The sequence below is a fragment of the Mesoplodon bidens genome (assembly GCF_964165515.1).
Source record: "Mesoplodon bidens genome assembly, chromosome: 12".
Classification (NCBI taxonomy): domain Eukaryota; kingdom Metazoa; phylum Chordata; class Mammalia; order Artiodactyla; family Ziphiidae; genus Mesoplodon; species Mesoplodon bidens.
In genome coordinates, this window is record NC_138168.1 from 33,382,053 (window position 1) to 33,399,634 (window position 17,582).

General features: G+C 41.0%; 1 protein-coding gene across 3 annotated transcripts in view; it reads left to right on the top strand.

Annotated features, from left to right (window-relative positions):
- The window catches only part of KLHL32 (kelch like family member 32), a 223,371-nt gene that overhangs the window by 32,612 nt on the left and 173,177 nt on the right, over positions 1-17,582 (top strand). For all 3 annotated transcript variants that reach the window (XM_081250418.1, XM_081250420.1, XM_081250417.1), the window contains exon 2: positions 9,455-9,542. In XM_081250418.1, the coding sequence (XP_081106544.1) occupies positions 9,520-9,542 (23 nt within the window). In that variant the 5' untranslated portion in view covers positions 9,455-9,519. The remainder of the gene's footprint in view (positions 1-9,454; positions 9,543-17,582) is intronic.

Below are 17,582 nucleotides of genomic sequence, written 5' to 3' on the forward strand. Positions count from 1 at the left end.
TAAAACAGAGATACATCATACTTTTGCTTTTTCTGCTTTTGGGGATTTTGTGAGAATAATGGTAGTCTGTGGGTTCAAGACAGTGAGCAAGACAGATGTGGATCCTGCCTATATAGACAGGGTGACCAAATAATTTATGATCCAAACTGGGAAACCAAAGAAAACAAATGGAGGGTGCAATTAGTAATTGCGCTGGGAAAATAGACAAAACTGTGGTTACCCCAGGATGGTCACCCTATTTAAAGAGCTTACTGTCTTGGGGTGGGATTAGGGGTGGAAATGAGGCTGAGCTAATAGCTTCTGCCTCCCCTTTCCCCAAACAAGTAATTACGTAGAGTGCTAATTATGCTCTGAGTGTGAATGTATAGGTATTATTGGAGCTCGTAGGAGAGTAACAAACTCAGACCTAGGGGGGTTTTAGGGAAGGCTTCCCAGAGGAGGTGACATGTGGGACTTGCAGGATGCATAGGAGCTAACCAGGCAAAGAGGACGTAGAAAGTTCTGGGCAGAGAAGATGATTGATACCAGTATCCCGAAGGGGGAGAATAGCTCAGTGTGGATGAGTGGATCTGTATGATTGTGACCAGGAAACAAGAAATCAAGTGGTAGAACAGAAGGCTGGAAATGTTGGTGGGGTTACCATTTTAAGGAATTGGACTTTTATCACAGCAGTTTTAAGCAGAGCATTGAAATGATCAGGTGGTTAAGGGCTTTTGCCTGCATTCATTTGACTGCCGAGTACCCAGGTGTCTTGTCTGGGGCTTGGTCTCCACATCCCCCAGCGTGTGGAGACGGGCAGTATTCCCCCTTCCCTGTGTGGGTGGATCTAGATCAGGACTACGTTGGAAAGGGTGCAGACAGTTGCAGTTGTTAGCGACAGACTGGTGGGGTTACCCACGGGAGTTTGGTGGAAGCCCACCTGGGGAAAATAATCACCTGAAGTTTTGTGGAAGGCTCACAGGTGCACATAGCTTGGCCTCAGAGTCAGAGTCCGGGGAGGTGGCAGGTGCTTCAGCACATGACCAGGCTGTGCTTCCACGCTCTGGACCTCATCTCTCTCTGCTTGGGCCCCTGCAGTACTTATGCAACCTGGGAAGGAGAGGGCTCCTGTAAAACAAACAAACTATATCCCTAGGAAGTTTCCTCTCAGAGTGGTGAGATTTAGCAAAAGTGAGCACTGGTTGGATATGTGAAAGCCAGGAGCCAGATGCTCAAGGGAGCAATGGTGGAGAGGCAGCTGTCTAGGCCCCACGGGTCCTCTGAGGCTGACATTTCTTAGAGTCACCTGTGATCCAGCTTTGAGCAAAGCACCAGTTTTCCCAAACCTGGAGGTAGGGTGGTCAGCGGGCCTGGAACACCCTGTGAGCCTCAGAAGCTTGGAGGAGACTGGCAGGCCGTGTCAGCTGTGGCTAGAAAAGACTGATTTCAATCATGGAGCAGAGGGCAGCCAGGGCAAGGACCTGCTCCTGTTGGGCTATGCCCTCCCCTGGGGGCTGTATAGTTTGCTGGGGCTGCCATAACAAAGCCCCACAGACTGGGTGACTTAGAAATTTATTTTTTCTTGGTTCTGGAAGTTAGAAGTCTGAGATCAAGGTGTAGGCAGAGTTAGTTTCTTCTGAAGCCTCCCTCCTTGGCTTATAGATGGCTGCCTTCTTGCTGTGTCCTCACATGGTCTTTCCTCTTTGTCTGCATGTGTCCTATCTCCTCTTCTTATAACGACACCAGTCATATTGGGTTAGAGATCACCCATATAACCTCATTTTACCTTAATTACTGCTTTAAAGGCCCTGTCTCCAAGTATAGTCACATTCTAAGGGACTGAGGGTTAGGACTCGAACATGTAAGTTTGGGGGAACCCAGTTCAGCCCATAGCAGGGACCTCAGAGGGGGACACCAGCTAGTGGTGGTTGCAGGTACTGATCCCCAGCTGTTGGCTTCTATGGGTCATGCAGGCCTAGGGCCATTTGAGTTCCCTTCAGAACAACCTTGAATGTGTTATGGTCCCATTTTTGACTTACAGTGAGGGAGATATTGCTTTGCATAGTTACTTGTTTGGTCATTGGGCATCTTAGATTACTGGAAACATTGTACTGAGTCAGAGAAGGTTGATTTTTCCTTCGTTCTCTGGCCCTGGTACTAGGTGCCTGTGGCTCTTGGTGCTGTTTTCAGCACTTGAGGATGTGACTGCAGCCTGGAATACGTTCCCTTCATTAGTGTTAAGTGTCCTGAACGTGTGGACTCTGGAGTTAGTCTGCTAAGCTTGGTTCCAAGCTTGGTTTCACCACTAACTGGTTGTGTGGCTTTTAACACATTACTTGACCTCTTTATGCTTTAATATTTTACACCATAAAAAAGGATAGTAAAGTACGCAATGGATTAAATAAGGTATGGAAAGCAATTCCTATGCTGAACACTTAGCAGGTGCTTAGTAGAGGTTGTCCTATCATTTTCATCTTTGCCAGCCCTCCTCTTTAACATGACACAGAAACAGCTGCACGGCCACACATGGGATGACCTGTGCAGGTGCACGAGCGCCAGCATTCCGCCACATTTCTCTTAACGTCATCCGAGAGTCAGGTTTTTTTTTTGGTTTTTTTTTTTTGCGGTACGCGGGCCTCTCACTGTTGTGGCCTCTCCAGTTGCGGAGCACAGGCTCCGGACGCGCAGGCTCAGCGGCCATGGCTCACGGGCCCAGCCGCTCTGCGGCATGTGGCATCCTCCTGGACCGGGCCACGAACCCGTGTCCCCTGCATCGGCAGGCGGACTCCCAACCACTGCGCCACCAGGGAAGCCCTCGGGGGAGTTCTTGGAGTGCATTTTCTCATAGAAGCAAGATTTAAAGTTTAAACGGTGGTTAAGTTTTCAGATAAGCTCATAATAAGCGAATATGTGCATCTCTGTGTGTTTTTAAAGCAGCAGAGCCGCCCACCCCCATTTCTTCACAAACAAAATCTTAGGTAGAACCCTAATTGAATTTCTTGGGAATCTTTTAACCCTCAGTTGAGTTCGCCTAAATAAAACAAGGAATTTGTTATAAAAATCTAGGTTGTTTCATGTACTCCCAGAGGCAAAAATGCATGGAAAATCGAGAATGTCCTCTCTTTCCATCTGTTGCCTGTAACTTTTTCTCTGTACACTTCTTTTGCTGTTTCTTTTCCTGCAGAATTGTTTTCTTGGTTTCCTAATCCACATGGCAGAAGACAGAGTTGAGACTGGAGTGAGGTGCAAAATTTGAGAGGGCATCAAAAAATTAGATGATCAAGATAAATAATATTTTAATGCAATATTTCAAAGATGATGAACAAAATATAAAAATTTTAATGACGATAGGATTAGTATAAAAGGAGCCATCTCTGTCAGTTCCTGTATTGTTTTCTACTTGCAAGTGAGCAGCACAACTGATCTGAAGACTGGTGGTTCTAATTCCAAATCCCAGAGAAGAGCTCTGATTGGCTCAGCTTGGATTCCACCCGGACTCTTAGACCCATCAGCTAAGGCTGGGTGGTGGGAGGTGCTCGATACCAACAGAACCTTGTGGGCGGTTGGGCAGGTACAAGAACAGGTGTTCACTCTGACACAGTACCACGTTCATGCATGTGAGGACACTGGTCAGGGTCGAGTAAGCCAGGTAAATCTGGCACTTTGTCTCTCCTTCTCCCCACCTTAAGGTTCCTCTTTAGATGCCAGCACTAAACTTACCAAGCCCTGAAAGGGAGAGTTGAGCCCATCTGAACAGGGGATTTAATTTCAGCCAACCAGTGAGTTAGTGCCAGCCAGGTACAAGGCCCAGGAGAAATGTACTTGGCACGGTTGGTCAGGATAAATGTCTGATGAGGGAAAGTAGATGCCACCCCTCAGACAGAAAGCCAGAGAGCTTTTGCTGTTGGGGAGAGGTTGATTGTGTGACCTGGTGATTACCCTTGTACAATGGGCCAAAGAGTACAAGGTTGCCTTTTTTTTTTTTAATATTTATTTATTTTTGGCTGCATTGGGTCTTTGTTGCTGCACGCGGGCTTTCTCTAGTTGCGGTGAGCAGGGGCTACTCTTCATTGTGGTGCGCGGGCTTCTCACTGTGGTGGCTTCTCTTGTTGCGGAGCATGGGCTCTAGGTGCGTGGGCTTTAGTAGTTGTGGCTCACGGGTTCTGGAGCACAGGCTCAGTAGCTGTGACGCATGGGCTTAGTTGCTCTGTGGCATGTGGGATCTTCCAGGACCAGGGCTTGAACCCATGTCCCCTGCATTGGCAAGTAGATTCTTAAGCACTGCGCCACCAGGGAAGTCCAAGGTTGCCTTTTATTCCTTTGGGAACTCTTCTACCTTTCCAATAACTTACAAACTACGACCAGAGTGATCTTTCTAAATGCAGATCGCATCGTGCAAGTCTCTTGCTTTAAAACCTTCCGTGGACTCCCACTGGTTTTAGGATAATGACCAAGCAGTATTCTTAACACTGCTTGTGTGATCTGCCCTCTAGCCTCTGATAGGCCCTGCTTCTTTCTGCTTTAGGGCCTTTGCCCGGGCTGTTGGCTCTGCCCAGGATGCCTCCCAGAATCCCTTTCCCCACCCCTTACCCAGTTGATAATTATCTTTCAGAGATGCGCTCAGATGTCACATCCTCAAGGAAGCCCCTTTTCTGATCACACAGGATGGGCCAAGTTTCCTGCTATGTAAAATGATAATAAATCATAAATAGTACTAAAACAACAACAATAATAACAACTAACACCATGTGACAGGCACCTTCTGAGAATTCCAATTTGTTGAATCCTCACAACAACTCTATGAGGTGGGTATTACTATTTTTAAGATGAGGAAGCTGTGCTTAGAGACCCTTGCACTTATCACAATTACGATTAAAGAATGAATTATACAGGCACTGGCAGTGGGCCAGGATAGGGCTGAAGAGCAGCCTTTTGTTTAGAAGGGGAGCGCTAGGAGCTGGTCTCGAGGCTGTGTTTGCATAGCAGAGCATGCTGTGCCCTGGGCTGCCTGCTTACTTGGGATTGCTTTGAGAGAGATGAATGATGGTTGTGAAGGCTAAAATACTGTCAAGCCACTCCTTGCTGTCCACTGTGGCCCCCTACAAGCCCTGTGAAAGGAAAACCTCATGTATTAATTACTGTATCCTAGGAACCCAGCTCCAGGTCTTGCATAAAGTAGTTCTTCAAGAAAGATTTCTCTCATGAATCAGTGAAAAAAAATCTCCACAATTTTGGAGGTAGTTTTGACCAAGCTATATCGAATTCTGCCCTAATTGTGCAACACTGATGGTGAAGGTTAGTCCTCAGGGATTTCATTTGATCTGGGGCTGAATAATGGATGCCCAGGACTTGAGGGGACATGTGTGGACCCTGGTTTGGGAACAGGTGGGCCAAGGGAGCAGATCTGAGACCTCAGGAGTGCTGGTCCTTATAGTGAGGCAAGGCTGGGAGGAGCATTGTGCCCTGAGTGGAAGCAGACAGATCAGAGTTGCATGCTCTTTGCACAGGTGATCACAAAGGCTAATTTGGTGGAAGGGAATGTGTTGCCTTGATAGTTTTAGGGCCATGGGTGTGGGGGGCTGAGATGAATATAATTCATCATATGATGATTTGATTCCATGGTGCCAACAGGCTCAGGAAATTGTAGATGGTCACAAAGGGACCTTGACCGTGATCACTCTCAATTCGTAGAAGAAGAACCACGTCATATGCTCCCAACCCCACATAGCACTACCCTTAGGGCTTGTGCTAACTGTCATTATATGTCTAATGGGGTGTGAGCAGCCCTAAGAGCTACATGCTTGGAGAGCGACTCTAGCCTTTTTTTCCTACTATTCTGCTTCCTACGGCCCCACCAAATTGGCCCAGCGCTGAATCCATTTCTGGATTTCAAGGAGGGGAAATGCAGGAGGCTGGCCCGGATTTCCATGGGCTCTTGGGAAAAGGTAAGAGCCTTGAGTTAAGAAGGAACCCACATCCCAGGCATGGGAAAAAGTGCAAGAAGACAAGAGGATAAAGAGGTCTGGCTGGCCAAAAGACATGCTTCATGTAAGGGAAACTTAAAATATAAAATAGAATTAATAAACAAAATGTAAAAACAAATGTTATTTATACAAAAAGAAAGTTATAATCCAGTGATACAATTTATATAAAATATATGTAGTAAGTTGTAAATAATATGTAGTAAAAATAGTAAATAATAAATAACAGTAATATTTAGGGGTTGAGTCATCCTTTAACTCATTTTAACTCACCTTTAAAATGGTGTTCATTTCACTAAACATTGTAGAATGGAGCAGATTATAATTAGGTAGTTTCTGAGGAAAGCTAATTTAGTGCGTTGATCTCCAAACAATAAGGGAATTTATCTTAAGATTTTTAATTGTCATGTTTGGAATGTCTGAAAAATATCAAGGTAAAAGTGTTCTTTAATTTTGGATTATTTTAACTTTTAGGATTCTTATTCTACATTCACCTAGTTATTGGGAGCATTTAAAAATATTAGACTTTCCGAAAGATTAAGGTTTTTTTTACCTCTCTGTAGTAATAAATATTCTTATGCCATCTTAATGCTCAAGTGTCCATCTCTGTTAGTGTTTGTGTTAGGCAATAGAGCATGGAATTTATAACCTAATTTCTGAAAGGAATCTGTAGCAGTGGTAGGTTGCTAAGAAAGTCTCTTAGCTAATGAAACAACATGCCTTGAATTATTCTGATCCTTTTTACTGCCAGTTGTAATGGATCAGTTGAAAATGATGCTCATTTTTAGATTCGTCAAAACTTAAATTAGAAATAAATGAAAGTATAGGTATACTATTTTCAGTAATTAAAAAAGAAAGCAAGAAATAAGTATAAATGTGTGAAAAATGTTTGAAACAATCTGTTCAGTAACAGTGGAATTCTCAGCAAATTATGATATATCTATGTGAATTACTACAGTATGAGGGTTTGGATACAATGTAACAAATACTATATATTAGTTAGATTGGAAATCATAGGTCTCTCTTTTATACAAATCAGAGAAATAGGCACAGCTTTACACATTCCTTTCATAAGTGTTTTTACACTGTATTGCTTTTCAAAATGAAACTTAGAGCCTGTTTAAGATTATCCAAATTGGAATTAATTTTGCTGCTTGGGTGTGTTAGAAAATGGGAACTAGACCCTCTAATGAGAGTTGTAAAGCATAGTCATGGAGCACGTTCCAGACTTTTCAAATAATTTACTTCTCTGTTTAGAGTTACAACAATGATTGAAAACAAAGGCAGGGGTACGGACTGTGAGATTGAATGAATATATAGCCAAGGAGTGATTTCAAGCCTGACAACTTCATCCAATTACATATTTCCAATTATGCTAATCCTAAAGCTCCTGAAAAATCTGTTTTCCATTTCCTTATAATTTTCATCCTTTCTATATGTTATTTTTCTATTTATTTTTCAGAAATTCACTCCTTGAATAGAAAATGGTCTTTCTGTAGATGCCCAAGACATAGTTGATTTTAACTTCACTAAAGGACAAGTCAACTAATATTTGTGGTTTAGCCTCTGCAACTTTATTTTGTCAGTTTTTTAAAATTGAAATATAGTTAGTTGATTTATAATATTGTGATAGTTTCAGGTATACAGCAAAGTGATTCAATGTTTTATATATATATATATATATAGAGAGAGAGAGAGAGATAGATTATGTTTATATTCTTTTTCAGATTCTTTTCCATTATAGGTTATTACAAGATATTGAATATAAGTTCCCTGTGCTATACAGTAAATCCTTGTTTATGTATTTTATATATATCAATAGTAGTGTGTATCTGTTAATCACATACTAATTTATCCCTCCCCCCTTTCCCTTTGGTAATCATAGTTTGTTTTCTATGTCTGTGAATCTGTTTTGTAAATAAGTTCATTTGTATTATTTTTTTAGATTCCACATATAAGCGATATCATAGAATATTTGTCTTCCTCTGTCTGACTTACTTCACTTAGTATGATAATCTCTAGGTCCATCCATGTTGCTGCAAATGGCAACATTTCATTCTTTTTTATGGCTGAGAAATATTCCATTGTATATATATACCGCATCTTCTTTATCCATTCCTCTGTTGATGGACACTTAGGTTGCTTTCATGTCTTGGCTACTGTAAATAATGCTGTTATGAACGTTGGTGAGCATGTATCTTTTCGAATTAGAGTTTTTCTCTTTTCTGGATATATGCCCAGGAGTGGGATTGCTGGATCAAATGGTAGCTCTATTTTTAGTTTTTTAAGGAACCTCCATGCAGTTTTCTATAGTGGCTGCACCAATTTACATTCCCATCAACAGTATAGAAGGGTTCCCTTTTCTCCACATCCTCTCCAGCATTTATTATTTGTAGACTTTTTTTTTTTTTTTTTTTTTTGTGGTACGCGGGCCTCTCACTGCTGTGGCCTCTCCCGTTGCGGAGCACAGGCTCCGGACGCACAGGCTCAGCGGCCATGGCTCACGGGCCCAGCCGCTCCGCGGCACGTGGGATCCTCCCGGACCGGGGCACGAACCCGTGCTCCCTGCATCGGCAGGCGGACTCCCAACCACTGTGCCACCAGGGAAGCCCCTATTTGTAGACTTTTTGATGATGGCTGTTCTATCCAGTGTGAGGTGATAGATACCTCATTGTAGTTTTGATTTGCATTTCTCTAGTAATTAGCAATGTCGAGCATCTTTTCATATGCCTCTTGGCCATCTGTATGTCTTCTTTGGAGAAAGGTCTGTTAAGGTCTTCTTCCCATTTTTTGATTAGGTTGTTTGTTTTTTTGATATTGAGCTGCATGAGCTGTTTGTGTATTTTGGAAATTAAGCCCTTGTTGGTCACATTGTTTGCAAATATTTTCTCCCAGTCTGCAGGTTGTCTTTTTGTTTTATTTATGGTTTCCTTTGCTGTGCAAAAGCTTGTTTGATTAGGTCCCATTTGTTTATTTTTGTTTTTATTTCTACAGTAACTGCTGCTGGGAAAGCTGGACAGCCACATGTAAATCAATGAAGTTAGAACACTCTCTCACACCATACAAAAAAATAAGCTTAAAATGGCTTAAAGACTTAACTATAAGACATGGCACAGTAAAACTCCTAGAAGAGAACATAGGCAAAACATTCTCTGACATAAATCGTATCAGTATTTTATTAAATCTTAATTTTTCCTTTTGGCTGTCTGATGTTTTAATTTTTACTGTAACTCTTACTTTAGCTATTTTTGGTTCTCAAATACATTTTGACTTCTTAGTCCCTGAAGTTCCAGTAAGGTGAAAAAACTTTAAAATTTAGAAGCATTCCAAACCATTGCCTATTATAAGAGCTTTCAGTCAGATTGTTATACCTTGATGATAAAACTCTCCAGGGTGCCTCTTTAGCATTCTAAAGCATTAGCATCATTAAGGCCCAGAGTGTGCTTTTTTGCATTTAGCTTACTGTGCTTCTCTTTCTTGTTTTTTTTATTCAGCTGGAATGCTTGCCGACTCCTCTGCAAACTTCTAAGGCTGAGACCCTGAGGAACCCAGCTGGAGAATGCCGTCTGAACGCTTCCTCAGGTTGGTCCTGTAGGATACGTCTTTGCTTGTGTAGCGAGACATGTGTGACTTGAAATCCTCACACCGCACATTCTAGGACCAAGCACAGGGAGGGGGCTCAATGTATATTTGAAGAATTAAGCAAACCAGTCTGAGAGTGTGTGTGAGTTTAGTATGGTAGCATAAGGGCTAACCACTGAGATGTAATTACTGGCCAAACTTAGATATGTTAAGGATTCTTTGATACTACTTTTTATCTTTTTCTTATTTAGGATGCTAACCTCCCTCAAACAAAAGGTAGACTTCTCTGAAGGTATATGATTTAAAAAAATAATCAGAAAACTATACATATATATGATTATTGTCCCCTTTAAAGCAATCACTTTAGGGTGTATAATATGTATTCTTTTTTTTTTTTTGCGGTACGCGGGCCTCTCACTGTTGTGGCCTCTCCCGTTGCGGAGCACAGGCTCCGGACGCGCAGGCTCAGCGGCCATGGCTCACGGGCCCAGCTGCTCCACGGCATGTGGGATCTTCCCGGACTGGGGCACGAACCCGTGTCCCCTGCATCGGCAGGTGGACTCTCAACCACTGCGCCACCAGGGAAGCCCTATAATATGTATTCTTAAAATATTCATAAGATTTTACTTTAGTACTTATTTAACAGATATTTATTTGTGCAGAGGATCCAGCAGTGAATAAAACAAATAAGGTTCCTGCTCTCATGAAATATATATTCTGTGGGGGAAACAGATATTAAACAAATCACACCAGTAACAACACAAATATAACTGTGAAAGTGCTTTGAAAGATTGATAGAATGAGGTAGTACCTTCCTGAAGAAGTGCTCTATGACCTGAGATTTGAAGGGTGGGAAAGACATGGGGAAATGCCCTCAGGCAGGAAGGAGCCTGGCACATTCCCAGAACTGAGGGGGCCAGTCAATAAGAAAATGCAGGGTATTCCTTTGAATATTCTCAGTGGAGGCAAGTCTTCATCATCCTCCGCGGAACCCGTCAAAAGGATCTTCAAAGCAAAGAATGAGAGAGGTGATAAGCCTGGGAAATGCCTTCTTTTTAAATACTAAGAATTGAGTATGTCTATGAAATAATGAGACCAGCTTTCTTCCATGACTCTGAAGCTATTAGAGATGACTAGTTCCAAAAATGTGTTCAGAAATGGAGGCATTGCTACTGCCAGTATAGTGCCTCTGTGCTCCCCAAGTGAGTGTTGCTGTAGATGGGTGACTCTCAGTGGGGGATATTTTGCCCTCAGGGTACATTGTGTAATATCTGGCATCATTTTTGATTGTCACCAGGATAGGGGGTGCTATTGGCATCTAGTGGGTAGAGGCCAGGGATCCTGCTAAACATCTTAACAAAGTACAGGATAATGCCCATAGCAAAAAATGTCAGAATGTCAGTTTGAGGTCAGGAAATCCTGCTCTGGATCTGGCATCCAGCCAGCATAGCACATAGAGACCATGGTATCTGTCTGCCACCAACTAAGCCAAGTGATTTATTTCTGGCTAATAGGATCCATGTGCATTCTTCTCCAAATGATTTTTTACTTTAGATCTGCTATCTCTGCTTTCACTGATCAACTCTGATTCCACTGCCATCTGTCCTCCATAGCACCATCGTCTCTGCTGGGACACAGACACCTCCTTGTGTACTTTTCAAACTTCCCCTGTGCCACTTGGAACTGTTGCACCAGCAACATACATGTGCTGTGCTGGGTCATCTTCCTCACCCTGAAAAACTCCAAGCACCTCCTGCTTTCACTGAGACCTGTCTTCTTCTGAGGCACCACTTCTTTGTAGCCTTCTCAAGTGGTGGCCTTATTTCCTCAAATCTCATGTATTTTAGGGATGGGTAGAGAGATGGTTGTCACCCTGGGACATAGTTTTGCTTCTAGGTCGTTACTCCTCATACCGGTTGTTTGAGAAGATGTCGACAACAAAACGACAACAAAGACGGGCTCTTCTGAAGGTGATGCTCTGCAGCTCTCTCCATCCCTTCTTCCTCTCCACTGTTCGCAGGGCCATCTCCCCGCATTCACTGAGCATTTGGCATCTGGCTGACAGTCTTCCTTCTCACCACAGACCCTTTACAACTTCCCAGTGGCCTCAGTGTTTGCCTGGAGGATCTGCCCGACTTTGTGGCCTTCGGTCTTCAACCTGCTTATGACCTTCCTCACTGAACCACCTACTCTGATGGTCACACTGTGGATCATGCATCCCCAGTAGTTGCTCTATTTCTGAAACTACTGCATCAGCCGCTTTATTCTTAGCAGGACCTCCTCTCCTAGCTTCCTGATTTACCTACCTCCACAGTGGTTGTACTTTGACCTCGTGGCAATGTCTCATTACTGGCCCGGCCACTTTCTTTCTTTTCTTTTCTTTTTATTAAATTTTTTTGGAGTATAGTTGATTTAAAATATTGTGTTAGTTTCAGGTGTACAGCAAAGTGATTCAGTTATACATATATATATATGTATATTCATTCTTTTTCAGATTCTTTTCCCACAAAGTTTATTACAGAGTATTGAGTAGAGTTCACTGTGCTATACAGTAGGGTCTTATTGTTTATTTTTTTAATTAATTTTTATTGGAGTGTAGTTGCTTTATAATTGGGAGGTTGAGATTGATATATATACACTATTGATACTATGTATAAAATAAATAATGAGAACCTACTGTATAGCACAGGGAACTCTACTCAGTGCTCTGTGGTGACCTAAATGGGAAGAAAATCCAAAAAAGGAGGGATATATGTATACGTATAGCTGATTCACTTTGTTGTATGGTAGAAACTAGCACAACATTGTAAAGCAACTGGCCCAGCCACCTTCTACCAATCCGTCAACACTTTCCTTGCCTCATTTCCGTTCTTAGCCAGTTTAGAATCTATCACTCTTTTAAATCCTTAATTTCCCTTGCTCTCTGCATTTTTGATCCAGTTACCTGACAAAATCCCAACCCAGATGAACCCATGTGTTTCCATGCCTTCATTGTCCAGTGGAGATTGGTTCCACTGAATCTTTAGATTCAACAAGCCAAAAAATGCCCAAAGTTTTAATATTCGCTCCCTCCTGCTACTCAAAAGGCAGTCCTTTCCCATAGCTGAGCCCAGCCCCGCTTCTATGTTTTGAATCCTATCTTTCTTCTCAGCAGCCTTTGACTATTGGTTGTCTCTCAGCTGTGTTCTGGAGACACAGCTGTGCTTCCGTTATTCTCTCTATCCACATGAGTTTTACACCTCTAGCCAAGACCTCTTTCTGAGCTCCAGATCCTGTACCACGCCGGCGCTTGTCCTCAGGGTCCCAGCCCTGAACATTCTGTGGACTGTGTGTTAGGTCCATGCCCCCCACTGCCACAGGATCAGCATTTGCTGTTCCTCTACCTGGAAAACTCTGCTGTCCCCATTTTGCCATGGTAACTTGTTCTCATCCTTCAGCCTGCAGCTCCAGCATTACTTCTTCAGGGAGGCCAGATTATTTTATTAAAATATAACTACCTCGCTAAACTGAGGGTTCTGTGAGGGCTGCTACAGAGTTTGGTTTGTTTACCATTTTATCTCCAGTGTCTGGTCCAATACCTGGCACAGGATGAATAAATGTTTGAGTGAATGAAGGAATGCAACAAGACTATCCATTTATATTTAAGTTCCTTTCCTTAAGTATCCATTTGTAATTAACTTGCATAGTCTTCATTATTCTTGGTCATTCGCTAAGCATATCGTATTTCCTTTGCTTATTATTTTGACCATTGTTATTAATTGCTAGAATTAATTTTAAGGTATTTACAAATTACAAAGTATTCTATAAAAAATAAAATTAAGTTCCATGTTGGGTTTTTTTTCACAGCCTATATGCTTAAATAAATAAGATTGTTTCAATATTGATGTATTTAATTTGTATTAAAATATTTTGACTGTGGAATTGAAGTGATTAGGGCACAGTTTATCAATAGACTGAACTGAGATAATCATGCATAATCCTAGTACTATCAGGTTTTTTGCCCAGTCCTTTTCTTTTTTGTGTAAAGTAATCTATTTAAGCAATGAGGATCTCTATGCTACTTGACTGTGTTTGATATATAAGTATATAATACCTTATTGGTGACCTTACTTGAAAACTACCTGAATATATTTTGTATATCTAAATACTAAGTAAACATTGATATAGAAATTGACTTGAATTTTTAAATTTGAGATACAGATGTTTAAACACCAGACAGCTGTTTTGGAATTCATGTCTTGCAAACTGACAGAACTCAGTCAAAATTTATGCTATAAAAAATGAGAATCTGAGAGATTTCTGTGATCAAAAATCTTCACTATGAACTTGAAATAGTGATTTACACTAACACAGTGCTTCACTGTGAGTGAGCTGTACCATGTTATGAACATCATGCTCTGCATTTGACTTTTTAGTTCTTCCATCAATTCCAGAATGAAAGTTAAAGATTTGAAGGCATAAATAGTCCTGTCCTTGAGACCTCATTTATTTATCTCCCTGTTACTGGATGCTGACATTTGACCAATCAGATGGTTGCTCTGTGGCATCACTAAAAAGCAATTTCTTGCTCAAGGAGTCTGGGGCTTCCCATGTTGTACCTGGAAGAAGCTGGGTCCTGTGAGATTCAGGAACAGCCAGGCTCATTGGCAACCTGATGGGGTACCTGAAGCCCTTCTAGAGTTCAGGTGAAATGAGGGACACCTCCCCAGGGAACTTTTAGACTGTCCTGTAGAACCATAGTGCGAAGTATATATATAATTTAAACTTTTCAAGTAGACACAGTTTTTAAAAAGTAAAAAGAAACAGGTAAAATGAATTTTAACAATATATTCTATTTAACCCAGTATACCCCAAATATTATCATTTCAACATGTAATCAATATAGAAATATTAATGAGATATTTTTACATTCTTTTATTTCACACTATGTCTTTGACATCCAGCATACATTTTCCACTTACAGCACATTTCAATTTGGACTACACACATTTTAAGTTCACAATAGCCACATGTAGCTAGTGGCTATTATACTGGACAGTGCAGTTCTAAAGAATTCCACAGAGGAAAGGGTATTGGGGTTGCCTTGAGGAAGCCAGGTCACCCTCTTGCACCCACTTGTGAATTTTGAGGTGGCAATATTGCTTCCATGGAAGACCTTTCCCAATATTCGGATGACACACAAATCTGTATACCCTTGGGATATGTGACTCCTGTTTTACGGAGTTTTTTGTTTGTTTGTTTTCTTGGTAATTTCAGAAGTTTTAGGAATATACTTTTCCTTTCTTCTTCGTTTCCCAAATAATGGAGAGACATTGCTCTAAGGTGGGAGGTTTAGATTGCTAAGTTGTATAATTTTGATGCCAAGGGAGCCATACGTAAGGATGTGTCTGCTTCCCATTCTAATTTAGACATGGTTCATGATAGTCTTTGAATCACCTCGACCCTGGTTTATAATTATTGGCTTTATCACATGGGCCTATGGCTTTTCAGCTGTGTTCTGTGACCACTTGTGCCTTAACACTTACACGGTTGAAGTCTTTTGCAGATTTACACCTGAGAGTTGAGTGGGAAGTTTCAGAATACAATAATGACCTGTTGATTAATAAGCCTTTATTCCTTGCCAAATGTTGGAGTATTTGTTTCTGCTTTTAAGGAGTCCTAACATATTGGTTCCAAAATATTTGGAATCTTGTGCCAAGTGTTGCCTTAAATATTTAGCATGCTGTTTTCTTTAAGCTTGAATATTTCAAGCCCAACTGAATGATCCTGTGAAATTGTGCAGCATCACAATTGTTTCAGAGCTGAGCCCTTTATTCTTTGCCAAATTTCAGTTTACAGCTGCTCTTTCCCTGGCAAGATTTATTCACTGTCTATAGATATCTGAAATGCAAATACTGATTCAGTCTTAATAATAAGGACATGAATTGTGGCTCTATATTTGGAAAATGAGTAAGGAAACATTATAAGCAATTATTTTAATGTATTCTTCTGTTCCACTACAAATGAAATTTCAAAATACATTTATGTAGCATTTAAGGTGATATTAAAAGGGAGAAAAGTTATGAGAGTTTTAAATAAAGGTATCAGTAAAATCTGTTTTCTCTCCCCAAACTTATCTTAGTGCAATGATAAATGTTTTTGAAGCATGATTTCAAACATTTCCTATCACTATCTCATGTTATATTAATGTATATTATTTTTCAAAGGTAACTTTGATTTTGAGATTAACTATGCACAATCTAAATATAAAATTAATATGGACTTTCTGATTTTTTTCCCCCCAGCATAGATTTTTTGAGATCTTCTTTACAGATTATCAGTTTTTGGTTTTGTTTCAGGTTTTGTTTGTTTCTTTTATTTATTTTTTATGTTTTAAATTTTTTTGGCCACGCGGCATGTGGGATCTTAGTTCCCTGACCAGGGATCAAATCCGTGCCCCCTGCATTGGAAGTGTAGAGTCTTAACCGCTGGGCTGCCAGGGAAGTCTCTGTTTCTTTTAGACTTTAAGCAGGAGGACAAATTACATTATTATGTTCATGGTAATAGGTTCTCAAAATGCCTAATCTTGCATCATCGGGTTTCTTATCTGTGAAATGGAGATATTAGTACCTGTCTCATAATGTTGTTATGAAGATTAAATGAATTGATAATTGTATATCACTAAGACTAATTCATGGAACATAGTAAGGGCTTTGTGTTTGTAAAATATATAAAAATGTCATCCTTTTAGGAAGGATTTTCAAGGACTATCCTAAAGCTTACTTAGCTGAGATAATGTTTCTATTACTATTCTATTCCCTCATTTCTTTGAGCTATGCTAATTAATCTCCGTTCTAGCCTTTGCCTAGCAATTTGTGTAAGTGTTATTTATGCTTCTGAGTGTGGTTTTCAATTACTGACTTTAAAAGTCTGCCTGTAGCTAGAGCCGCTAGATGAATATTCGATGACAGTAACCATTTCAAAACTCACTGCTGCATTTCAACTGAAAATAATCCTCCCACCTTCCCACGAGAACTTACTATATCATCATCTCCTGTCAAATTTATTTTTTCTTTCAATAGTTCTGACATTTTTGAGGCTCCCCAGTCAAAAGTGTCCGATAAAGCTTACTGGCTGCACTCTGGCATTTCCCAGGAAGCCTTTGGTTTACTTTAAGGTGATTTATGCTGAACCGTAATTTACCAGCCAACTGGTGGCACAACCATGCAGGCTCGGCTGGTGGCAACACCCTGGCTCTCCTGAGAGGCTCTTTCACATTCAGAGGATGTCGAGTTATCAGGATGGGAGAGACAGTGCTCGTTCATCCTTATGGCAACTTTACTCGGTTTCAAGAAGAGTCGCAGGCCAGAAATAGAGCTTGATGGCCCTTGCTCTCATTCTGGGAGTAACTTAGGACTGGTGCAGCTCACTCATCTTAGTCCAGTGTCGGTTCTGAGATTCTAGAGTGCCGTGGAGATTTTCATGTACCTAAGCTGGAATTGTTCATAACTAGCCACAAATTCCGTTTGCGTTTGGTGTTTATAGCATCACTTCTACATTATTAAAGGAAGATCTGGGGTTTCACCCAGGAGTTTTGAAAGGATATGGGATGAATATTTTAGGTTGGGGTAGGGAGGGAAGGGATAAGTTTCACAATGGGTAAGTTTAGTAATTTCACAAAATAGAGCAGAAAATAGATTGCATAGTCATTCATAAGTCTAATATGAAGATCACACAAGATGTTGCAGGCTAATAAGATAGATATATTTTACTTTCAGCCTTAAATTTTTTCTTTATGATGGCATTTCTTTTGATGTTTTCCTGGTGGTGCATAATTTCCTAAGTTTAATAATAAGCCACTATGGCTTAATTAATGGCCTTTTACATGAAGTGGTCACCAGTAGCCTTTTTTCCCCCTAACTAACATTTGCTCAGTTTCATTTTATTTATTAACGGAGTATAGTGTCTTGTGGGGAGACTGAGAAACTTCTTGTGTCTCTGGTGAGCCATGCAGTGGGTTCTGTGCTGGAGCAGTGCATGGCAAGTTCTGAGCTTGTGCTA